Below are 26,904 nucleotides of genomic sequence, written 5' to 3' on the forward strand. Positions count from 1 at the left end.
AAAGAAAAAGAGAGAAAAAGCAAGAAAGAAGCTCTTTGTGGTTTATTTATGTTAAGAATGAAAACCTAATAATAGTGTGCTCTTTTCCTCAGTATTTGTTCAAAAAACATTTACCTGTGTGTAGAACAGTGACACACTCTAAGTTTTAAATATTAAAAAAGAGGTTTTTGGATGGTAACTGCCATATCATTATTTTTCTTGCCTCTCCTTACTTGTCGAATATAGGATGCAAGACATTTAACTGAACAAACAAGGAGTTTGTTTTGTCCTGCAATAGTATTGCACTTTTACAATTTCACAGGTTGATGCACTAATATTTCTGACATTGCTTCTAACCCTACAATGCAGAATTCCATCTGGTTTGTTTTTCTGTTGTTCCAACTTTCTCTGTGGCACAGAATAATATTGCCTTTCATTTTTCTCTTTTTTTAAACTGTCCTAAACACCACGAATCACATAGAAAAATCCACTGGCCGAAAAGAAGCAATATAAATAAACAAAAAATCACTTGCACAAATTAGGAATCGGTGAATTTGGAGAAATATTCACAACTGTATAAGCAACAGTGATATTAAAAAGATAGATTTCTGGGTATGCTGATCTTTCTGCTTTTTAAGATTGAGAATTTTCTCTGAATATGTTCTTATTTTAGAGGAAACTTGGGCCACCCACCTATGAGCAATGAGAATGAAGCCCAAAGTACGCACCATTGGCCAAAATAAGAGAAAGTTTGTCATCTTTCAGGTAAGAGAAAACACTAAGCTTTTCACCTTTTCTTTTTGAATTTTCCTAGGTTTGAAACCAAATGCTGTATTAGGAAGCAGACAAATGTTTTTGCATATGATCTGCTCATGAAACAAAAATGAGTCATTTAAAAAGTTGTTTTCTCAGCCCTCTTTTTTTATTGCCTGGGAACTGTATGTCAGCTTGCTAGTTCCAGATAGTGAAGTTCTTCATACCTATACAGCATTAGCAGCACAAACTAACCTTCTGCCACTCTGTCTCTGCTCTGACTTTGGGATTTACTACTGCTCTCTGCACTGCTGGTCAGGGAGCCTAACTCTGAGGGCAAATTAATGGCAGCTATGTTGAGGCCCTTTTCCAGTCCTTCGGGGCCTTTTGGGAGTCCAAATGACACCCTTTGAAATTCACATAACATTTTGTAAAACAGAAACCAGACAATGATTGAACCATAGATTAATTCATAATACTCACAAGTCTTGAGAGGTTATGTCTTGAGAGATTGTTCAGTTATTTTTTAATGTAATTCAATAGTCACATCTGCTAAAAATCAAGCTCCACACTGTGTTCCAAATAACTAATCCAAGTTATTGGATATCTGAAACTCTGTTCTTGATGCTTTCATCATTCTATACGATGCTTATTGAGCTTATCCAATGCTGTTTATGTGAACTACCTAATCTGTAGATGAGAAATGATTTCTATGCTCTTACTATCACTCCATTTTATTAGAGATCATTTCCATCACTATTTTCTATAAGCAAGTATCTAGAAGTAAGTGGAGAGGTTTTCTAAAAATCTACTGACATTATGTAATTCAGAATGTTCTTATAAACCAAAAAGCTCTGGAACTTTACTCCTTTTCTGTGGTTTTTAATATACTGGCTAATACAGATTTTGTAGAGCAGTAAAGTGATATGAATTATTAAATCTTTATAAGCCACACAAATAGCCTTCTGTCTAGGTGCTTTCTCCCTGGTCTTAATAGAAAAATTGTCACCAATGACACATAGGCAATCTTACATAATTCATCCATTTTTACTTGGGAACTCAGGACGACTTCATGCCCCTAAATCAGGAAGCATTCCTTACCTCAGCTATTGTGTAAATCTCCTTCCTCCTTCAGTCTAAGAGTTGCCTAAATCTTGACGGTACCTATGCACAGGCACCTAAAACTTTGTCCATACCTACTTTTCCCTTTCTGCTATGTGAAATAGGAGGTAGTTCACATAGTCAGAGTGCTGACCCTCTGCCCAAATGCCCTTGCATTCTACCTTGCCGGGGAAATGTCTGAGATCAGCCCAAATTACCTTGGAATTCTCTATTATAGCTAGGCTTATATCACAACTGTTTTCCACAATTGTTTCCAAATTGAGGTTCCTGAACTGAATTTGATCTCCGACAAATGTTATAAAAGAAGAACCTTTCTCTGTTGCACTCATTCTTGGTTTTGCCCTCACCAGGGAGAGAGAAATGTAGGAGGAACAAATTAAGAAAGGCATTTTTTTTTCTCAGCATTTCCAATTAGAACATATGCTCAATAGAAAGGACATTGGGAACTCTGATAGGGCAAGGGGGATAGTTAGAGGAAAGTTATTCACCAGAAACAGCTGAATTTCTAGATCATATGGGAAAAGACATGACAATAGGTAGGTAGGATCAAGGCTAGAAAGACAGACAGAATAACGCACAGATGAGTTTGTGGGAGCTGGGAGCACGGATGAGTTTGTGGGAGCTGGAGACTGTTCCTTTGTTGTAGGCAGCATTTTTAGGAGTGGTGTCATCTTGTTATGACAGCACTTAGTCAAAGGAAGTCAAGTCCAACAGTCTAAGCCATGCAACGACATGCCAGCTTTTAGGGTCAGATCAGAGAGGCCTGCAGTCACATCAGCAATCTGCGTGTCCAACAGTCTTCTCTCATTTTGGGATCACCTCATTATGGATGACCATACCTGGGATCATGCCCATACCTGTCTCCATGCTGGTCTGAGTCATACTGTGCACTGCATCCAGGCCCTGTGTCATTCCAGACGTCAGCTAATCATCAGCCTACAGTACCTTCAGACAGTTCACACAGGCTGTGTGCAAATTCACTGAAAATATTGCACAGATCCCAGCTGAAGAAGAGAGCCATAAGGGAGTCTATTCCATAGAAAGTATGCTGAGGGTGCTTGGAGCCATTCATCGCATCTGTAACAAGATTAAAAAGCTGATAGAGGGCATTAATTTGTAAATAAACAGGCACATGATGCCCACATCTTGTCACCATGCACATGATTCAGCGTGGAGAAATCTGCTTTAGAAAGTTTCCTAATGACAATATATCCAGTGTAACATATAAACTAATCTGTAAGAGTAATATAATATGTCTGTCCTCCTGGTGTGAGATAAGCATAAATTTCTTCAACCCTGTGCTTCTTTCACTGTCGTTGTGCACCCTTTCCTTTCTCTGTTTTCATTTGTACAGAAGACTGCACTAGTTTTTCACCTTTATTGTCCTCCCAGCAAAGAAAGATACAAGAGACTTAAAGCACATGCTTCATCACAGTCTCCTCAAACGTACATGCCCATGTCTACATTGACTGAGGGCCCTAAGGAAAAGTAATAGTATCTTTAGGAATGCCTTTATCACCTACAGCCTTGCAATTCAGAGCGATATATCATTGCTGGGGGGAGCTGAGGGATGTGGAAAAGGAGAGTCAGGCACAGGCGCTCTCAGCAGTGGTTACTAAGGAAGCATCTTCTTCCACTCTTTCTTATTCCTACACCTTCAAACTACTTCACTGCCTCTGATGTCATTGACAGCAATATTAATATCAATAGGTGGTGCCTTGCTGGAGTCCTTCCTAAGGATTGCCAGTGTAGAACTAGAGAAGGGGGAAGAAAGCAGAAGGTATCTTAGGTAAGAGGCATCTAACACTATGTCCATGCACATTGCTGCAGGCAGTGCCTGCCATTTCATCAGGAGCATACACAATTTTTACTGGCACTCAAATGTATTTATTTTCTTTGGGTTTCAAGGGTATAAGGAGTGTGTTTCAAGAGAAGTACATTAGGCAGGTTCTCTAATATCCAAGTTCCTGTCCAAAGACCACAGTGAGAAGGTCTAATAGACTGTTGAAGACTTGAGAAGAGGAACGCCATACAATGGTAGGAGATAGTATGTCTTGGTGTGCAGTCTATGCTGGGGTGGGAGAATCACTATAGACAAATATTAAACTGCCTCCAGTGCTGACCCAAGACTATAAAAGGAAATCAAATAAATTACTTAGTCAAGAAGGATTGCTCAAAAAGTCAGGCTTATAAATTTTAGGGATTCTCAAATATAACACTTACTCTAGAGAGAATGAACTAAGGTGTCTGTGCCCAACTCTTCTGTTTTGCCAAGAGCTGCCTGACTAAAATCTCTCATTATGGCCAAGTCCTGTGCTTCAGAGAATTCTGCTAATTGCTAACAAAAAGCGTTAGCTACTTGATTTTTCTGCATCTTTAGCAGATCCCCCAACAATGCCCATATTCTTCCCCCACCATATTATCACTCAGACTTTCAATAAAACTATCTCCTGCTGCATTCTGAACATCTGATTGAGACATATGGCATAATCTCCTTCACCTTTTCCCCTCCTGTTCTTCCTGAACAAACTATACTCTGGTATTAATATTCCAGTCATATTTTCACATGACTGTACCCCACCAAGTTTCTGTTATGTCAGTGAAGTTGTAATTTTGATCATGCATTAAGGGTTCCAGCTCCTTCTATTATTTTTCAAATATTTTATATTAGTATAGCGACATCTAGACTGCGCATCAGTGGGCTTGCTTTCTTCTTCTATGACCTTTTTAAAATAACCATAGCCTTTTCAGTTTTCCAGCTTTGGATCAGGCTCTTGTGAGTCATGTTTACTTGGACACTCATGTCACCAGCCCCTGTAAGAATAGTTTAGTGCTCACCTCATTAGATTAACAAACTTGTGCCAAAGTTCTTCCTTTTTCTAGGAGATGGAGCCCATTTCTTTTCAACAGCGTTTCCCATCTCATCATGGAAGCATGTAGTTATGCTGAGGAAGCCAGGGTCTTCCTTGCAACACTCTATACAGCTGTGTGTTCAGCTTCCCATCTTTACATACTTGTATTCATTTGAGATTATCTTTGTCTAAGTAGAAATTGTTATCATAAACGCTTTTTGACCACTCAATCTTTTTGCCCTAGAAGCATCTACATCACAGAAAACCCTTGTAACCTCAGTGGCCACTTTTTGTCAGTGGGCCAAATAATTCTTGGAGGTTGAAGTAGCCTCTAGCTTCCCTATGACAGAGACGGTAGCTTCCTATGACTTTGTGCAGAAATTGAACATACCAGGACTCTTATTCATGCAATGTAATATAGTATTAGATTGATGCTAAAATGCAGGAAACAGAAAAAAATGGGAGACCTTCAGAAATGCCCTAGTCTTGCCTCTGTACTCCAAAGTAGGACCACCTGTATCTAAACTGCTCTTGAAAGATGTTTGCCTAATCCTACTTTTAAAAATAGCCAGTAATAGGACACTGTGGACTATCACAGCCTATCTATTTCAGCACTTCACACTCCTACCTTTAGATTTTCCTATATCCAACTTACTTAGCTTTGTTGCAGTTTACTCATTCTAACCACAATGAATATGGCAAAAAAATTATTCCCTTCCTCTTTGCATGTAAACTCTTATCTATACTGGCAAACTAAACAGTGCCACTACACAGGCCTGAACAGTGATCCTTGATCATCTGTAATGTTATATTCCAAGAATGGGCCCTGGCAAAATTTGGGCATTCTCCTTAACAATTCACAGGCACAGTCTGGGACTTAATAGGCAGTTCAGATGCAGCCGTCTTGTCATGAAGGCTTTAAAAGAGCTTCAGAGTGTGGCCAGATAATGCCTCTAGGTGAAAGAACAGACTCTAGTACTGTACTTTTTTAGAGTAAATGTACCCTTTATATAACAGTTATATCTCTCCTTTTTTGGACAAGACAATATCAATCTCAGCCTTGCTCATAGGCTCCAGACTTCTGAACATTCTCACTGGAGCCTTTCCAGTTGGACCATACCATTTTTAATTGACATTCCCAAAATTGGTCCCTGCAGTGAAATTCCCAAAGTGCAATGCTCAGCTGAGCCCTCACCAATGCCAAGTGAAAATGAACATGATGATTTTCTGTATATTACAAATCATATTCCTATTTATACATTTCAGATTGCTTTATACAGTTCTCTAAGTAGTCAGATGAATTTAATGAGCTCAGATCGATTTGTAAATCTTTAACTTATTTAATACTTTTGAATATGTTTTTCCAGCATTTATATCACCATAACCCTTTATATTTGTTGCCAAAGCTGATTACATTAGCAGTGATACCAGACTTTTCAGTGAAAAGAATCATTTAATATTTTGGTGTCTCTGGAACCACCTTTTGATAGGCTCAGTTGGTAGCCATCGATGCATTGTCATGGAGAAGCTCCTACTGCTCCTACTATTTTTATGCCTGTTCTGTGGATCACTGGAGGATTTCTTTCACAAGAGCTGTCAGTCTTCCCACTTTCAGAAGCACTTATATTTATTTTAAAATTAAATATTAGACTGTTAGGACTTTTTAGGACTGAACTATGTCTCATAAACCAATCTCTTTGAAAGTAATCCCACAAGAACAAATGAATAAAATTAAAGTGATGAAGACAACTAAACTGTTGTTGTTGTCAACTGATCTCTCATCAATTACCCTGTGTTGTCACAGGCTCTGTTGCTCATGCTAATTGACCTTGGTAGATGTTGCTGGTTTCTTCCTTCTACCTGAGTGTGTAGCTTCCCTTTTGGCAGTGATGTGGTGATATAGGAAGCCAGGCTTTAACATAGTCTCCTGCTTTTTACCATGCACTTTGGTATGGAATAAAACTCAGTGTGCTGGTTTACAGCAGATCTCTTATTAGAGCGCTGTCTGGGCTGTGATTTGCTGGTGCACTGGATGGTTGCCTAGAGCAGCACAACCTGAAGTAGCTGCGTCAGTGACTCTGACCTGGTAATGACAGAAGTTTGTTAATTTGTATTCTAACTAGTGCTGACTGATAAAGGGATGTATACAGTAGTGCCATTCTCATCTCTTTTTTCCCAGTTTACTCTAGTGCAACTTCATGAAATTTAGAGAAGCAATTCCTGATTTACATCAGGGCAAGGGCAGACTCCGGTCCAATTTTCTGCCACAGACCCATATAGATAACAGCTTTCACTGGGAAATAGCTTAGGTATATTTAAGAACACTTCAATGTATGTTTGCATAAATACAGCCTTTCTCATTTTGTGTAGATATTTTGGATCTTTCTGGTACCTCTCATTATAAAATATTTCTAAGCTAAATGCAGGACAGATTAATTATGGCTCTGGTTTCTTTCGAGTAGGGTAGCCTAAATCGCTGCCACATTCTTCCCATAGTAGTCGTTTAAAATTAATAGCACATGCAGAGGAAAAACTAAACCCTTTGACGTCACTCTTGAAATGAGGAAACATAAACAGAAAAGGCTTCACTCTGCTGAGCTGACAGTGCCGAAGCCGATTGGTCTGCTTTTCCTTGCCTGTGGCAGTTGACAGCACCTCCCAGCCGTGCACGGCCTTCTGCTTGCTAACACAGTCAGTCAGACTGCAGCAAGCTCAGCTCTATCCCAGCCCTTTAACTTGCAGAAAAGTGCACTCTCTTTCCGATTCTTTTTTGCTTCTTAAGGTGGTTTTATTGGCTGGGTTGGCGGGCTTGGGGAGGTTTTCTTTTCTTTTTTTCCTTTTTATTTTTTTTTTTTTGGTTGCTGTTGTTACTTAATTATATTCCTAATCCTGGATGCAGTTCCTGGATTCTGCAGTACAAGTCTTCATGAACAAGCTGCATCGCTTAGAGATTTCACGGCATTCAAAGGTCACAGAACTGCCACTATGGTTAAATGTCTTGTTTAATGGTTGAGGTATGTACAGCAAATCTAAAAGAGGCAGCATGATTATTTTTAAAGGGGAACTAAAACTGCGAGGGGGAGAGGGAGATAATACTATCATTTAAACGAGAAGATTTTTACTGGTGATTGTTACTACAGCAACCGGTTTTTGAATTTCCTCCCTTTTTCTTTTTATTCAAACTAGATGAACATTCTAACTTACATTGATTTAACCATTTTACGGCAAAAGAAGATTGCAGAAAGAATCTGTTATTGTAATCCTTTGTGACCCCGCTGAGGAAAGTGTGATTGCTTTTTCTCTGTGTAGTCCTACTGCTCAATGGCAGGAGAGGAGACCTTGCACTTGGTTGCCTTAGATGAAGGAAGGAAGAACGGAGAAACTCATTCCTATCCTGAGGGGGCCACGAGTTCATTTGAGAGTTAGAGCAGAGAGAGGAAGAGTTGGAAATAAATACATCAGGCAGAAAAGAATATTAGCATCATTTTTAGGAGTACGTATTCTGCAGCATTTTATTACTACATGCTTAAGATGCTTTACTTGGTTTGGGTTCAGAAGTTCAAAATTAAGAGTAAGCCTGCGCTTTAACTTTTAAGCAGATCCTCAGTCAGAGGGGAGGGAGCTGAGTGTCTTATATCAACATCAGTTTTCAGATAGCTTTTGCAACCTAACCAGAGAAAAGTGGAAATTTAAATGGAAGCTGAAGTAGTGCAGCCTGATGTCTATTTAATGGCATATAGGTTCAATCCATATTCAGGCAGCTAGTGATCTGACTTGAATGAGTATTGCAGCATTACAGTGAACAGTGTGTGCTGCAGGAAGCGAAAGCAACTGCTAGCATAAAACTAACATTGTTTTCAGGAGTGTGATTCTAACATGCAAGAGGAGGAGCCACTTGTCGGAGTTCATGTATGTGTGTGTATGAGTGAGCTTAAAAATTACTTCAGTCAATGCAGCCAATTTCTTCTGTTAATTTGATTAAAATACAGGTATGCTCAGTGACTAGCAATCTTATTTTTTTGCAGTGTGTGGAATGAGACTTTTTACAGCTCTGTTTGAGATGTTACTGTAAATATAAACCTTCCATGATTTGAAAATCTTTTAGTTTAGCTGAACAAATCATACCTGAATAATCAGTTCATATAACAAACCTGCCTCATGCAGTGCACTTCAAAGGGCTATGAAAATTAACTATACTAGGCTCAAACATGCTAGCTTAAGGACTGCAAAAATACTAGCTCTGAAATGCAGAGGATGTGATATGTGCTGTGAATGGACAATTGCTATTCTGCAGTGCCTAGTGGGAAAACAAGGACTTTGTGTATTGCAAATGCATAGCTGCAGATCCTCCATTTCCTTTGCTGTATCTTCACAGATGAATGCAAGAACAAAGAGGGTTCTCACAGATAAACTCTTTAGTGCCACATCTCTTTCGAGATACTTAAGGATAATTTTTTTTCCTGCCATCCAATAACTCAAAGTCAAACATTGTTAGTTGAACTGTTATTCTGTAATCTCCATACCATCCTATCCTCCCAGCCCTCCCGAGAGACTACGTGAACTGCCAGCTGTTTTCCAAAACTAAAGCACTGCTTCTCGAGGCCTGAGTTTAGAAAGATTAATGTAGTATTTGTTAGAGGATTAAATTAGTAAATTTGACTAAGGGGAAGTCTGTTCTGTAAGGAACAACTGTACATGAAGTGATCCAAGTTTCCAAAACGTAATCTGTAAGACATCATTGGTTTTGTAATAATTTCCTAGAAGTAAATTGTTCACTTCTTTTGATAAATGTCTTTCTAGTGAATCTCAGGTTTTAAGCTCTGAAATCTGCCTTTTGCTGCATCCATATTTTGTAGCAACTACTACAAGCAGTACTAAGTATAAGTGGACTTCAGCTGAGGAAATGACTGTTTTTCTACTTTACTAATGAACTTCCACTTTAGCTGCAATGCATTCTCTGAACATTCTCAGTTCAACATCAAAACCAAGTAACATTTAAGGCTGGCCCCTTCTCAGTGGATAAAGCTTACTGACATTCACAGGCACATTGTTCAAAAAAGGATTTTGTATTGCAGAAGTTTCATGTTATATGAATGGCTGTTCATTACAAATTTACTTGAATACAGTGAACAAGAGTCGTCACCAGTGAAGTTCTAGTGATTCCAGCAGAGTAATGCATACTCTACTGAGTCTGACCACTGTATGTGACGTGTTTAATTCTGTAACCCAGCATGTAAAATATACCATATAGCAGCAGCTGTTTCCTCCCTTCCCTCCCCATTTATGTGCCTTTCCCTTTTGAAACCTAGTTCTCTGTGTGCCCTCACCACACCTCTGGTAGATCACTGAGGCGGACTGATTTTCCAGTGTCCTCATTGCAGTTATGAAGTATAATTGAGACATTCAGTCATATGTAGTTCCTTTCCACTCACCCCATGGTTCTTCTACCAATAGTTAAAGCATATTTTAATCAGAAACAGTCTGAAAATTGATCTTTCATGACATATATATGGTTTTCTTGTAATTTTTCAGTCCTATAGGGAAAAACTTCTCTTGCATGGGTAATTTCCTCTCTAGTGGCTCTATGAAGCAGAAATGCTATTACTGTCAGTGGACTACAATCCAACACCTCTTTATTTAATCCTAAGAAACATGTAAGACCTATTCTGTTATGTAATCAAGCTAAATATATGGCCAAAAGCTCTTGATACAGTTGGGCTAACAGAAAAACAAATCATTTAGGGGAGCCAGAATGACATCTCATGCAAATGAGCATTCTGAGCAACTCACTATTGTTCATCTTTTCTCCCTTTTTCTGCCTGAAATGATTACAACACTCCATGTGTTTGTCACGGGGTGAAAGTGAAAGGGACAGCTGGGGTCCTACCAGCTGCCAGAACCAAATTAAGTGTTTTGTAATGAAATGATGGCTCAGTATTCCTCCTCCCACATCCATATTGGGTAGAAGATGGGAATCTCTATGTTGGAATTATACCATTCATTTTTCTTGATCCTCAGCCAAAAAACTGGCTTATCCTTGCAGGGGCATAATTTTTTTCATTTCCAGTCAAATGCTGGCTTTACATCTAGTGTGGAAATTGCACTTTTCAGTCACAAACTTAAGGATGTGTAACGGATGTTATTGAGCGTTTATGCCCTGGAGGCACTGGGACCCACAAACTTGTAGGCCTAAGTATCCAAAAAGCAGTTCCAAAGTTTTGATGCTTTTTCTTTCTGTGACCAGCATGAGGCGCATGTATCTAGGCAGCTAAAGGTGAATAATCATAGCCACAAACCGGGGCACCACAAAGGGCCTCAGATACAATGGGGCAAGGGGGCAGTGATAATTTTTTCCCCTGCTTTCACAGTAAATGAGTAGGAAAGTGAAAAAATGTGTCTTCTGTTAGTACTAGGTAATTGTTAAGCTAAAGTATTGGCTTTGCTTAAATACTAGGGAGCTAGAATGTACTGGTTATATTTTAATCAATTTAATTAATTTATTGAAATTTAAAAAGCAAAGTTAATTGCTGTAAGACTTTTTAGCAAAAGGGTTCTTCTATATCTTCCAGAAAATTGTTTAGAACACTTTTTAATTTTATTTTTACCACTATTCATGCTCCAGTGGCATCACGAGAAAATCACATTAGAAAACAGTATTTGATCCTTTGCATTTCTGTTTTCACTGTGCAGGATTCAGCAGATATATGGCTAGGGTTCAAAGTGCTCAGAGCACTAGTATATAGCTAGTGCTCGCTATCTGTTCCAAAGGCTCCAGTTTTAAGGTAAAAAATTAACAAATCAGAGCAAGATCTGATATTAGAGAGGGCAGTTCCAGAAGCCAGACTTCAGTGGCAAAATTTTAAGTGAAAAGTTTGGTCAGGGACAGTTCTCAAAAAACAGTGATCAAATGAATTAAGCATTTTTCATGCATACATTTAATAGCATGATATCTGTAGTACATAGACACTGTAATTTTGATATATACTTCTCAGTTGTTCTGTTCTTAGACAGTAAAAAATGTATAGATATGATTTTATTATATAATGCCTTATTAATGTTTTATTATATAATGCCTTCAACAGGAAGAAATTGAACTAATGAAAGGGCCCCACTGAGTTTGATTTTCTTATTCTGTTCTTCCTCCCCATGGGAGTTCTCAGTGAAGATGGATGGGAACTCAGTTTAGCTACTTATTTAGGCCACATAGCCTCATGGCGGTATATGATTTGCTTCTGCTAGCTTACTGTCCAGCCAAATAAGACATCCAGGTTGCCTGGGTGGATAAACATAGCCGATGATCTCGAGCTCTTAATGGATGAGGATGAATGGTTAGGATTCACCCAGTCAGAGAGAGAGAGAAATTTGTTATAGTTTAGCTACAGAAGAGTTGCACTCATACACAAACATCAAGATTTATTTTTCTTTGAGTACGTTGTATTAAAAATAGGAAACAAATATTTAGAAGAAGATAGTTGCAGAGGTACTTTTTCTGTAGCTGGTAGGTTTATATTAATTAACCACAAAAATTCCTGGTATGAGAAAATTCACCAACTAATATATCACTGTGTTGTGTGTTAATACTAGCAGCATAAAGTTTTTGAAAGTAGAGCAGCAAATCTCCAGTCAAACTAAGTTTAGTTAATTGTCACGGAGGCATAAAAACACACTTCTAGGGCAGTTGCTTTCAGGACCTGTGTATGGACCTGTATTCACTCTATGATTTTTCAGAGCAGAGCCTATGAACCTTACCATCGGGATGTAGGAAAGAGGTTTTGGAAAGGGAGATCATTACATTTCCAAGAATAAAATGTGAGTAGGTATGTTTTGACTGAAAGAGCAGCAACCCAGAGACAGCTCCAAGAAATGCATGTCTATAAAATTGAAATTAAGAAACCTCAACTTCTATTAGAGAACTCCTGGAGGATGATATTGGGCTACTGTATAATAATCACTTCTGTACCCTTTGGTAATTCCCTTTTACTCGTTTTGAAAGAAATGGTCTCTATTCTCATATTCTTATTCCCTTTCTCCCCCCTACCCAACTTTTTTTTCCCATAACCCAGTTCCTTCAGTGTTTGTGAAGACCGACTAAGCTCTGGAGTTTGTTTGTTTTACTTTTCCTAATATGGGGTGGAAAAGCTACCATTTGTATGCAGGGACTCATCCCTTGGAAAGAGGGATGAGAATTCCTAGGTGGCTGGCTGTGCATTAGAAATGAATACATATTGACATGAAATTACTTGGTACTTTCCCAAGCACTCAGCTGTTATCCAAAGGGTGTAGCTGTTTTCCCCTTTATGTATGACGAATCTGGTATAGAGCTAGGATTGATATTACAGGGCCTAGGAGAACAGCATCTTCTTAATATTTCTGTAGAAGAGCACCAGGTTCCATCAGAAACTGAGAATGTAGCAGTGCTGTCAGCTTTACCTGTCTATGCAGCTGTGGGCAATATGGGCTACTAAATACTAAATACGGGCAATATTTGATGTTTGGCTTTGACTTTCACTCAATTTACCGCTTTTAGTTGGTTTTAAATCTCTGAGAAACTTAGGTAGAATGAGGATTTACTGCATACAAAGCTCCTGGGGAAGATGAGGACAAGTCACATAGACACCTAGGAAGATATAAAAGAAGACTCATGACATCATCATGGCAATGGAGTTTGCTGTTTTCCATGAGTCACCTACCACACTTTTGGCTTTGTGCTGACTGATAAGCATGTTGAAAAAGACTACTGCCATTTTCTATTTCAAATGTGAGGATAAGACTTGTCTCAGTATTACTTATTCATAGGCATTTCTGTTTCACACATTGTTGTAATATCTGAAGTGTCTATTAATAACAGTGTTCAAGTGGCAGCAGAACGGCCATCATAAATTTCATTAGGCAGCAAATCTCTAGTTTAATCAATATGGTCATTAGAAGACTGTAAGACAGCCAGGAAAACAATGATTAGTGCTGATTAAGAAAGGAGAGTTTGTACACATCAGCAAAGGAGAGGCAGGAGCTTTGCCTGTTCAAGGCTTCAGAGGAAGGTGTTATTAAAGTACTTTCTCTGTCAGTACTTTGAAAATGCCCTTATAATACTAAAAAACATGGAAAACAATATACTGTAAAGAAAGAACTACTGTACTGAAAGTAGTATATTTTCCAAAAGCTAATATTAAGTTACTAAAAAAAAAATCTTATATTTTGAACAAGCTACAAATCCCAGCTGGAAAGATAAAACTGGAAACTACTTCTTTACCAAGCAGATTCCTCAGGTACACCATTGCTTTATTTTTGTAGGACTGCTTTAAAAAACAGAACAGCTGAAACATAAAAAGAAAAATCAAATTGGACTGCATGTGAGGGTGGCATGTTTCCACTGAGATTAATAGGACTCCATCAATTTATATCTGTGGAAGATCAGACCCACTGAGCTTTCAGGTCTTAAAAGCATGCCTTCTCTTCACCAGCTAGTTCAAATTTTAGGCTCATTAACCTTTGGAAGTACCTATTTCATACAACTATATTCCACAGCTTCATCTCTGTTGCTATAACATCTGGCTGTTTTTGATGGCTCCACAAAACTGTGATGTATTCTTTTCTTCCATCACCCTTTAAACCTCCTTTCTCTCCTCCCCTTCCTCACACGAAAAAATGTTTTTACCAGATTTTATCTGAAATCACAGTCTCACAGTTAATTTTTAGCTTATGTGCTTGCATCTGCAAAAGTGTATGTATTTGTCATAGAGGGGTTGATTTCACTTATTTTCGGCATAGACCATGATGTGCTTCAGTGACATAGCTATATAATACCTTAAAAAGCTGATAAATAACATAGAAATGGTCATCTTGTTTAGGGCCCAAAATGTATTGTACTGTATCACAGGGTATTTTTCATGTAGTAAGGCTATAACATTCTGTCTCGTTGAGCCACAAAACTATATATGTAATAGTAATATCCACTTCCAAAATATCTCTTCTATAATAGAATGGTAACAAAAAAACGTGCAACATGAATCAATATGAGTATGTTGAATGGAGATCACACTATATATCATCATCAAAGCTGATAGGATTGGCCAAGCTTTCAAAAAAGCTTGAATCCACGTTAGTCTCTAAATGAAACGGCCAGATTTAAAAAATTGCACTGCACTAGAGTTTTCTGGGAGATATTTTCACATTCTACCTCAGGAAAGAGGAGCTGGCAGCCTGTGGTTAGTGCACTCCTCTCAAGAGTGTATGGGAGAAAAATATTCAAGTCCCCCCTTTGCTTGTGTGGGCTTTTCTTGGGTGGATTACTACTGTGATGTCCCCAAGCACTGAGCTCTGTATGCATTGGGCTGAATCGACAGTCCACTGCCTCACACAGAGCTGTGGCTTCAAATTAGAGCTTCCATAGCTTAAGTGATATGTGAATGTTTTTTCAGGCATATCTCCACCTGCAGCTCCAAAAATGCTATCCCGAACCTGAAAAACTTTTCCAATGGGTGCTTTATCCAAATGAGCACCTTCTTCTGAACAGTTATAGTTCAAACAAATTGTTGATTTTTGGAGGAAAGCACAAATGTACTTTGAGAAAAACAGTCTGACCACCACTAAAGAATTCCCACTTTGCTTGTGAGAACTGCAAGGCACAGAGACTTCTAAAATCTGGTTGCTTGATTTGGGCACCTGCTAGCAGGTAGAGATGATTGGAAAACTGATTCCAATCACGTGTTGATCATTTTGAAAATTCTACTTAGATCTTTTTGTTTTATTGAGCCTGAACTGGAAGATCAAAGGTCATCGAACCTTGAAGTTTCCAAATCTTCCAGCAATCCTCTTCTCACACTCCTCCCAATGGGCTTAGTACTACCTTTGTTTCTTATTTTGAAAAGAAGTGAAAAAATTAACAGCACTCCCTGCTTTATTTTTTTAATAACTTTATAGTGCCGAAGAGTGGCATTGTTTTCAAGCATGTTTTCTTAAAGAAATTCCACCTCTAACTTATTTGTTAGAATTTGCTGAACAGTTTATTTCTTTGTGTTAACATTTCCTTGTAGTGGTTGCAGTTTTTCATCTGTGAGAGAAACTTGCTTTAAAAAGAAGCTTGCACATGCACCACAGATGTATTCTTTTTCTTCTCATCCTCCCCCCAAAATTTAACCCTTTAGGGCTTCTCCAGCACAGTAAAGGAGTGTGGGATTTTGTTTGGTTTTTTGTTTTTGCTTAAACGTCATAGCAAGCATTGTTTTAAATCCAAGAATGGGAGAGGAGAGAGGATTATAATGTTTAAACATGTCAGCTAGTCAGAATACCTCTTAGGAGGTGTCCTCACATTCGTCTAAACCACTTTATATGTAACCACGGCTTGGTCTACCTATATTAGAACTTTTAAATTGGTATTTATGATTTAGTTTGAAACATACAAAGTATCATTTGGCCTATCCTTTCTTTTTCTTGTAATCATGTTTACTACTAATCTGAATAAGCCTGAGCTGACTTCTGTTATTTTCTAAGTATTAGTAAAAAATATTTCACATGTCATTAAGAATAAAGCAAAAAGCAGTTTAATGTCAATCTGTGTTTGGTATTGAAGCTTTTTATGATAGATGATGAAAATTGGTTTTCAGATAAACAAACCATTCTCTAAAAAGACTCGAAAGGTCCGGATATTTAAAATATAGAGAACATTTAGTAGAGAAGTTCCAGATCTATGTAGCCACTCTTTAATTGTCGTCTACTGACAGTACTTTGACTGTTGGCCTTATTCACCTCTGACTTTGGGAGAACTTCAGATGCCTCCGAGCTACTCAATTCCTAGAGTCCTCTTTTGGAAGATCATATTAAAGAAAATCTCCTTTTTGACTGTCATTAACCTCCATTTTCTGTTGAGAACACTCCTCTAAAAATTACCTTTTCACCCCACAGATTTAGAGGTTTCGGCATGGGAACTAATGCTATTTCTCCTAGCAGCAGACAAAAAATTAGTCACCATCTGATGTTAAAAACTTCTTCATTACTGTTTTACACTTTATTAAGTTCAACACAGCCAAATCTAATGGCTTTGAACAAAGCATGGTATTCTTGTCCACGTTGCAAACATGCAGGACAGTAATTAATTTATATAGTCACTATTGTAAGTCAGTGTCTGTGGCAAACTGAAATCTGAATTCTGATACCGCTGAATTCTGCAGAGAAGTGCCACTTGAGTGCAGCAGAGAGAAATATTTTTTTTGCTTCATTTACATTAAAAATCAAATATGAATAACACTGTCAGCATAGTTGCCTTTGTGGCTCCTATTTGGAGGTGAGATTCAGCATATTTTAGCCTCACATTTGACATACTACAGATTTTTGTGGCAACAAATATATATGCTGTAAAGAGTGATGGAGGGTTGTGAAGTATAGGATAACTGGAGAGGTCAGCAACAAGGAGATCAAGAATGTCATTTATTAGGAGCCCATCCACTGGATGGTTCTACCAAAATCATCAGTGGTGTTGCACTTATCAAGTGATCACTTAAATTGCTTTCATTGCCTTTCAGAATCAAGAATCCACTGAGTACACTGGTGTTTTATTAATGTTCCTTTTCTTCTTTCCCATGAGTTTCACCCAATATTCCAGCTGCCCATCTGGCCAGAATTGGAACTCAATTTACAAGTCATATAAAAAGGGAATGGTCCTAGTTTTAGCCCAGGTAGATATGAAATTTTAGACAATATATATCGTGACATTATCATGTATGGTAAAAGAAATGATGACATTATTCATGCTTCCTGTAAGAATTATGTTCATTTTCCAAGCAATTGCACTCACTCTTCTAAAAGAGTCTGGTATCAAAGTATATTATAATGAAAACTGTAATTCAGAAAGAGAATGCTTCTGAAGCACACATAATGTCTTGATGAATGAAGTTATTTTTAAGAGAAGCTTTGCTATTATTATTTTTATTTACAGATGCATAAAAACAAAGTTTTAGTTTGACTTTCTCACTTCAGTACTTTCCCTTCAGATGAGGGTTCTTTTAAGGACCAAGCACAGAATTTGCAAAATTATCCACTTTTATATGTTTTGAGGAGCTCATTTTGAAACAACCTGTGCCCTTCTGGAGCACCTAAAGCACCCATAGGCTTCACTGTAACTGTGAGAGCCTCAGAATTTTTGAAAATCAAACTGTCAAATGGATCATATCAGCCATGCGAGGGTAGACTTTAACGAAATAGTAGACCAGCATTTTCACAAGGGATGGACATCATACCACTACAAATAGGCAAATGGTTATGCAAATGGTTATTCAACCATTATTAAAAATAAAATGAATGCTATTTGAACTTTACTAGGACAGGCAGAGTTATCACTCTCTATTCTGTAGAAGAACTGGAGGATGTGTGCCAGGGTAAACATTTTAGCTCCACCTTTGTATATATAGAAAAACTTTCTCTAAGTCATAAGGACATATATTTTTTCTTAAATCTTTGAGCTTTGCTCAATGATGTATTTCCTCTTCTGTCCATATTTTAGGTTACATTTACAACAGCTGCTTATTTCTTCTAACATCTTGCAAGCTTTCTTTTCTTGGGTTTTTTTTTTTTTTTTTTTTTTTTTTGAATTCTTCTCCTTTCTTTCTTTAGACATTGGAAAATTGAAACCCAGCAAAGTTAAGTGACTTACCTTATTACTTAAGAATTTCACATTTAGGGATAAAGAATTTTATTTCTAACTAATAAAAAAAGGAAATGTCATTCAAGGGAAAGACTATCTGCTGTCTTTTGATTCTGGAACATTACAACTACTACATCCTTCCAAATTCTGAGCAGATCATTACAGGAAGCAGCTCCATCACCTTACGGCAGACTGCAGGTCAGACATAAGAGGAAAGCATATTTCTTAGGTTATTATGAAACATCAGGAACGTTTCTGATTGTATTTAATAACAGCGTGCAAGAGAGAAAGGCAAGCAGAAATGGTCTCAGAAGTTTTGGATCCTAAATAGGAACATGATATCATGTTCATGATACCATGCTCATACCGAATGAAATGCTAATGTAGGAAAAAATGTTGTATTGAGCTAAGAGATTATTTAAGGGTATTACTCTATGTTGCAAAGCTGTGTTGCAGTACCTGTGGAGTATGAAAATGTTGCATGCAATACGTTAGTAAGATCAGTAAGACTCATTTAAGTAAGACATCATTTGTCTGTTCCCCACAGATAGCGACTCAGCAAACTCAGGAGTATTAAAGGCCACTTTTTTTTGAAATGGCTTCTCTATCTGCCCGTAAATACCTAGTAAGAGTTGGAGAATCAAGCTTTTGTCACTCCAGATTTTCTAACTCAGAAATAAATTAGTTATTGCATAAATATAATATTTAGGTCTTCTTTTCTCTGTGTTTAAATCTAGCTGTCAAACAACAGAATGACCTAACATTTATATAAGCAGTTTACGTTGACAGTGTCTTCTACTATGGAAGTTTGACCCTTTCGTAGAAGAAATAGCTTGTTACGAAAAAAATGCATTGTCTCTTAGGAATTTGGAGTTCTTTCTAAACTGAGGATAGAATAACTTCAAGCATGTATTTGGTTTTCTAAAATGATAAAAACTAAAGGCTGAGTTCACCTACCACAAGCACATTGGGTGCAAGTTGTATCCTACTCCTTCTGAAACCAAAGAACAGAGACTCAAGTTGCAGTATGCAGGGTCGCCTTACTCACCCTGGAGCTATGTTTCCTATAGCAGCTCCTGTTGAATCATATGATCTTATAGCTCTGCTAACAGTGCCACTTTCCTCAGTTTCATTAGCCACATCCATGGCTGTGTGGCTCCACAGATGCTTAAACAACCAGAGTCTCCCTCAGATAATTATTCTTTCATGACCCGACAGTTTCATGCTGTGTGGGCAGGGTTTGTGCACATCATGAGGGAAAGTGTGGAGGAGGAAGAAACAGGAAAGGGTAGATAGGCAGAATGATAGGGAAAAAGAGTATTTTGCACTCTATCTCACTATCATAAATGTCTGTAATAACGCTCCATCCAATACTGACCATCAAATTGCTGATGCTAAGTGTATTTCATCATTGTTTCTCTTTATTTCCATCAAGTCTTCATATTTTGATCCCCAGTATTTCTACACTGGCTGCCCATAGAAATATCTAATCAATTCAACATCATAGCATTTATTTTTAAATGGGGGAGAAGGGAAGCATCTAGCTTCTTTACACAGACTCCTTTATGATGGTTGGCTGCACCTTTCTTTTGACATAAAGGCTGTCTCCATCATGAGAGTAAAGTTTGAGTTTGTATAGGAGACGTCTATGTGAAACTTCAAAATGAGCTCCTAAGGAGCTAGGAATTACCATATTCCTCGAAACTTCCCTTTCTAAGTGCAAAAGATATGTCTTCCAATTTTTCAAACAAATCATCGCATGCTTAAAACAAGAGAATAATTGAGAGAACAAGTCACACATAAGATATACTGTAGTCCTAGCTTGTGCAGTATTCAAGGAAGGTATTCTACTACACTGAGGGGGAATAAAATAGAACAAAATTAAGATTGTTAGCAACTTAAAGATTTGACTTTGAGAACCCTCAAAATATTCTTATGTCCAAACAGCAGTAAGGATCATTATTTATTTATTCCAGAGCATTTATTAATCTCAGTTGCTCACCTTGTGACATCTTGTTACCTGTGAATATCTGGATCAATCATATATTCTTAGAGAAATTAGCATTGCAATTTTGCTTCGTATGTGAAAGAAAGCTCATGACAGCAGTTGATACAAATAAATAATGTGTTTCACAACAACAATAATGTGGCCAGGCATTTTTTTCATATGGAGAATGGCTATTCTAAATACTCTGTATGTTTTAGATCCCTAACAACATATTTAATCCTGTGACATTTTTTTAAATATGGGAGTGTTTTAATATTGAGCAAATTCCAGTGTCTCTGCAGGCCTTGACAATTCCAGTTCACAGTATCAGTAATTGATAACTCAATTAGAAATTCTATAAAATATTTAACCAAACCAATGGTTGTTTTGGAAAACTGAGGGAATATCTCTGAGCCTGACAGCAAGAAAAATCTTGCCCTCCTGTTTTGTCAACCTTGCCTTGCTGCTTTGTGTTTTCCCCATAAGCTCTTTGTCAGCATTCTGGCAACTAATCTTTACCGCATTTTATTTTGCGGAACAAAACCATCTAACAGTTTGAGCCTTTCTGGGATCTATCTTTCTTAATTCTTCTCCTGCTATCTTATATTCTGATGTGTCCCTAAAACTAATACAGCAGCTACTTATTCTTTAGCATGTATCCCAACAAACATATTGGTGCACAAATAAGTGAGTTGGGGAAAATTATCTCATCCTCTTGACACTTGCACATCAGCAAATCAGGCTGTCTCTGTCCAGATTCCAGCTCCTTAATAATCCTGAAAAAATCATTACAAATTTAAAATACATTTGCTTATAGCCTATAGCCACCTTATATTATTGAAACTAATGAAATGTGCTCTATAGACTGCAGAAGCTGCTTAGCAATTGTTGGATAGCTGTCACTTGAAATACATATTTCAATATATATATTTCAATATATATTCTTCACTCGCTGTTGCTGTAGTCTTCTTGTGCTTGTGCTATATCTTCTGATAGTGTCTTTCACTTTAAGTGATTGCCCTTTGCATCTTCTTGGCCCCAAGTTATTTTCAGCAAGGTCTATTCACAGTGTTGGCCAGCATCCCAGGGAGGCTGAGCTGCCTCAGTGGCATTCGGTACATGGGAATTCCAGAGTAAGGAATGGGAAAGGGTTACCCATGTTTTACATCATTCTCAGAAACATCGAACTGGACTATTAGTGTTTGACTTCAAACAGTTCTTTAGGCCTCTAGGCTTCATGGTCTGTCTCATTCTTTATTTTCCCTATATCTGTTCCTCCATTCATACCAGGCCTGTTGAAATACTACCTGTGTGTTATCATTGTAATACCATCCTATGTTATAGGAAATCTTGATAAAAGATGCAGTTTGACACAGAATAGTTTAAATGCCAGGAAATAAACCAAGCGCTCAAAAAGATTTGTGTATTTGTGCTCTCTGACTTTTCCAGGTCTTTCCTATTCTAATATCTTAACAGACTAATTTTCACCCTGGAAGTTACTCTCATTATCTATTCCAAAAGTGGACAGAGAAGTAGCTTTTTTGCACACCACAGCTCGTGACTCTTCTTAAACAGAAATATCCTATCAAGAAGCAATAAATACGTAGAATAAATATACATCTGTACATGCTGCTGAAAAAGGAAGGCAACTCAGTTTCCACAATTCGATTTTTAGAGGAAAGTTCTGATTATGCTTCTGGCTGTTGGAGGTTTAGTCCATAATCTGTTTAGCTGTGTCTTCAGTAAACCTCTGAGGGTATCTGTGAATCATATGTGCTCCTTGAATTGCTCCTTGTTTTTCTAAAAATTGTATGAAAATATCTGTGGGGAGAAGTAAAGATTCAGAGCAAGTTAGTTAAAATAAAAATATTATAATTTGAAAAAAATTATGTTCATGTCAATACTATGATTAGCTAGGATAGCCTTTCAGACCTATTTGAAGGTCTTCTCATTAAATCCTTCTAGAAGGATTTATGACCTATAGCAGAAAAATGATTTAGAATGCAAAAGGGAATTTTTAGATGAATGAATTGACCAGAAATCACGTTAAAACTGGTATCATTAGGCAGATGTTCAATAACACAACAACAAAAATCCCTGATCCATAAAATCCTCTTCTAGTAAAGCATGTAAGAAGTCTTAAGTGCTGATTTTTAAGTTCAGACTTCATGAACAGAATAAGAAAAGCTTATCAGATCAGACATATCTATAATATCTTGTTGCCTTTGGGTTTTCTGTATACATTATAATCATGTCAAATTAGCAATTCCCATAGCCATTAGGGAGTACTGTTTTTGCTAATTCAAGTACAAATGCCAAGTGGCCACATCATACATAGTATCAGCTTGCTACAGGAGCAGTCTTAGGAGCCATCTATTTCAAAGCCACAGTGCTTCTCTGTAGTATTTGGGTTCTACAGAGAGCACTTTGTCTTGCTCCTATTGCTTTTCTTTAAGATCAGGAAGTTCATCTTGCTGTGGACAAACTATTTTTCTTAATATAGTGCTCTTCTAAGTGAAGGAGGGACTTAATGTATAGAGAAGGATATAAATTCAGAGTATTTATCATCTGAATGCAAATTTGCTAACGGAAAATGAGTGAGAAGGAAGCTGTAATACATTTATGGTATTTTCCAAAGGTAGGATAAAAGTTAGTAAATTCACATTTGAAAGTATGAGCTTGTGTTCCACAAGATCAGGAAGAAATTTTCCACCACCAACACCAACATGTATGACATAAAGATATAAGTAAATGCTTTATACCTTTATACAAATAAGTCAAAATTGCCTATTTCTGGAAATCAGATCAAAGACACCGTTTTGGTCAATTAATTTGAAAAAACAGTCCAGTGTAAAATATGAAAGAGGAGAAGCAATGTAAGGATACAAAAAAATATGCTCAGATATTTGAATTGGTTAACTGTTGCATAACTTGATATTAGATTTTGTATTTTAAAATTAGCTAATGAAGTGTTAAAATTTTTCAGATGTCACATAACCTATTTATCCATGATTTAAAAATTATTCTTTATACTTACTTCGTAGCAAATATATAGCTGAAGTTGTTGGTCTCTTTGAAGACAGGTGGGAAATCATAATGTCTCTTCATTAGAAGTCACTCTTTTTTGGTACATACTTGCTGAGTTAGGTTAGGTAGGCAGCCCATCTTTGAATCATTCTTGATTCAATTTAGCAAAGTCTTTGTAGGCCATCTGTACGCACAATTTATTGAGGGTAATTCTTAATGACTGCTGTTGTGCTGAGAATGTTAGAGACTAATAATTTATTAACAATCATGCTATGAACAGTAGCTACCGCACACAAGATGTTGGTAGACTATCAAGCCCTGCAGACATGATATGGCTGCCAGGGGGCACCAGCTGCAAATGTGAATGCCAATAATATCGTTTAGGGAGGGGACAGGAGGAACATGCTCCTGTTAACAGGTTATCTGTAACAGGGATGGCCAAGCTGACAACTGATGCCAAGGAATTGTAGAAACTCATACCCCTGGTCTTTAGCAAAACAATGCAGATAATTTAAACTTGGCTTTCCTTATGTTTCAGGATATTTTTGAGGATATACTGGAATACTGTTGTTATTGCTTTTATTAGCTGGATCAAATTCTGCTCCAGTGCATTTGATCCATAAATTAAAATTCAATAAGGTACCTGTTTGCTAGTGGGCATTCCAGGTTGTCTGTGCTTTGATTATTTTTCTGGCACATCCATTAGTATCCTATTGGGGTTCAAAAGGAGCATCACAGTAAATGTTTCAAATCTAACATATGTTCTCACTGAGTATTTATGCTTTCAGAAGGTCAGTAGAAGCTACATTTCTTATGATGTTCCAAATCATTCGTACTACAGGTAATTTGAGGGCCTGATTTGGTTTATGTGTAGGTACGTGCATGTGTACATGCCCAGACGTTGCTACTTGTGTGTTTTCCAAAGACAGCGAAATCCACAGGGAAGCCTCGTTGTAAGTTACACCTCTTTTGCTTTTACAGCTTCTAATTCTTGGAACATGTCTGCTGCCTGTGTTTGCTGGATTTACTCACAAGGGAGAATATTGCTGGGCCCATTGATTAATAGCTTGTATTAGAGGGACAGGGTTATATAAAAGAGAAATAGAAAAGCATCAGCTGTATGGGCTCTGCCCTAATAGCCTACTGCTGCAAATTTTTTAATAACTAATAATGAATCATAATTTATAATTCAGAGATTTCCATCTCTGAATCTTTCTAGGACTCTTAACCAATACAATTTAAAAGGTTTATTACAAGGGAGGAAAAAGGCCCAAATAACTCTCAGTTTAGGAGCAGTCCTGGAAAAAACTGTATGGAGTCTCCATCAGTGGAAAAGTAGAAAGCCCACTTGTGTGTGGTAACCCTACTGAGAAATCTACATTTGAAGATGAGAAACAACATGTCATACTGTGAAACTGATCTCATACAACACGTTCCTGGTCCCCTGTTACAGTTTGCTTTAATTTATATTTTAATTAAAGTGTATCAAATTAATATAATGAACTCAGTAGTAAATCTCCTGTGGAGTTCAACAGAGCCAAAATTTCACAATAACCGTGAGGAACTAGTAGAGTGATAGGAACTGAAACTCCACAGAATTTATTAAATCTTCTGGCATGTCCAGATTGGCCCTGTTTGATTAATACAATCTCCCATGTGATTATCTTGATCAAGAAAAGGCAAGAGATCTTGCAACAAGATTATTTTACACTCTGTTAAATATGGAGCTCTGTCTTGTAAAAACTGAATTATGGGGCTCTACATTTATTAGCTCAATGCATCTGAATGGGATTTGTTCTGTTTACAAGTAAAAATTATTTTTCTATTTAGATAGATTTTTTTCTATTTAGATTTATTTCTAGTTTGTCGATCATTTTTTTCTCTCCTTTCTAAGCTGAGAACTATTCTGTGCTTATTCTCATCAGTAAGAACCTCTTCATCTGACTGCAGTGTGAATACTCAGCCATGATACTTCTTACCAATGTAAGACGTTCAGAATCTGGATGCAGTACTACAAATAGTCCTGTAGAAGTGGTCCAAATGCAATATTCTGATATTTTTCTCTTTTGACAGAATTTGTGTTAGTAACAATAAGCTAAAAATATATTTGGATGAAACATCTGAGAGAAATCACTTATCTAGGTGATGAACTGACTGCCTAACTCAATTTGTAAACTTCATGACAGGACATAGATTAATTGCATTTGTCAAATCTTGGCCACCTGCTAGCAATAATTAATTTGAGTTTGGTGTTGGTTTTAAGGAGTACTTTTTGTCTGTAGCACCGTTACCCAACAGAAGGATTGCAACCCAACAGAAGCTGTAAACATATTTCTTTTCTGTTCAGCAATCAAAATTGCTTCAGCATTCAATCAAAAATACTTTAACTGAGAGTGCATGAGCATTTGGATATGTATGTTGTCTATATGTCTATAGTCTGCTGAAATTTTAATTTAACACAGACATAGTTTGGAACCTCATCACTTTAACATCAGCTACAATCCAGACTTTGTTGTAAAGTTGCATGGGCTTACTTACATTTTTCTGTCCAAGTTCTTACAGTGCGCAATAGAATCTTTGAACCTTCCAACTATGACTGCATATTCTAGTAATAAAAAAATTGTAAATTGCAAGGCTGTATTGTTTGTACAAGGCTCTGTGTAAATACAATTTTCTGACAGTGCCAATGTATTTGTCTAATTTTTTTAATGTGTATTTTGGTTTGACAAACTCAAAGTACACTGAAGTCGTTGATCAAGCCTCTCAGTATACGTTCATGACAAATTTTTTTCTTCATTTTTCTCATGCAAATATTAATTGTTGCATGCATACAATGTATGATAACACATTATCAGTAGACCTGTAGTATACTGGACTAATCTGGGAAGAGAATGAATATTTGATGTCAAACTTGACACTAATGGTGACAGACTTATTAGTTCTTAATGAGGCAAACTTTAACACTAGAGCTGTGAAAAGCCTTTCAGTCTGACATATCATATTTATAGTCCTTGCACAGCTGTGTATATCATCTTGCAGAATCTTAAATTATATTATACTTGTAAACTCTTATTTAGTTCTGGGTTAGCTCATTGACATTGAGAAACCTGCTGTCATGAATATACAGTATAGTGATATCTCCTTCGTTTGCTAGAGGCAGAAGAAGACATGCTAATGTTACAAAATAGACAAAATCATCCCATGATAAGAATATGCATTTTATAGCTTTTCAGGTTAAGAATTTTTAGTGCACTGTACTATGAATGGTTTTAATTCTTTAGGATAAAGTTCTTATTCTCAGCACTAATGTTATATGGATTTTAAGGGACTGATTCAAAACATTCAAATAAAAGCAAAGTCTCTCTCTGACTTCAGTAAAAATTAGATTTAGGCCTCTTTTACCTAAATATTTCAAACAGGTTCCTGCTAGGGAAAAGGTGCCTGCTCAGTGTTTATATTGCTTTTCACTAATGGTTTTCATCTGTGAATGGCATGTAAATATTGTCATTTACTGTATTTGCTCAACAGAGTAGTAACGTTCTATGTTG

At 37.1% G+C, this 26,904-nt stretch overlaps 1 protein-coding gene across 3 annotated transcripts in view; it reads left to right on the forward strand.

Moving 5' to 3' along the window:
* The first annotated feature begins 666 nt into the window (after nucleotides 1–666).
* Nucleotides 667–26,904, forward strand: part of PDE7B (phosphodiesterase 7B) — a 192,254-nt gene continuing 166,016 nt past the window's right edge. For 2 of the 3 annotated variants that reach the window (XM_064509024.1, XM_026120540.2), the window contains exon 1: nucleotides 667–744. In XM_064509024.1, coding sequence (XP_064365094.1) covers nucleotides 682–744 — 63 coding nt within the window. In that variant the 5' untranslated portion in view covers nucleotides 667–681. Of the gene's footprint in view, nucleotides 745–7,544; nucleotides 7,721–26,904 lie in introns of those variants that run through there. The other variant, XM_064509025.1, reaches the window with a different exon arrangement.

Source organism: Dromaius novaehollandiae, chromosome 3 (assembly GCF_036370855.1).
Source record: "Dromaius novaehollandiae isolate bDroNov1 chromosome 3, bDroNov1.hap1, whole genome shotgun sequence".
NCBI classification, from domain to species: Eukaryota; Metazoa; Chordata; class Aves; order Casuariiformes; family Dromaiidae; genus Dromaius; species Dromaius novaehollandiae.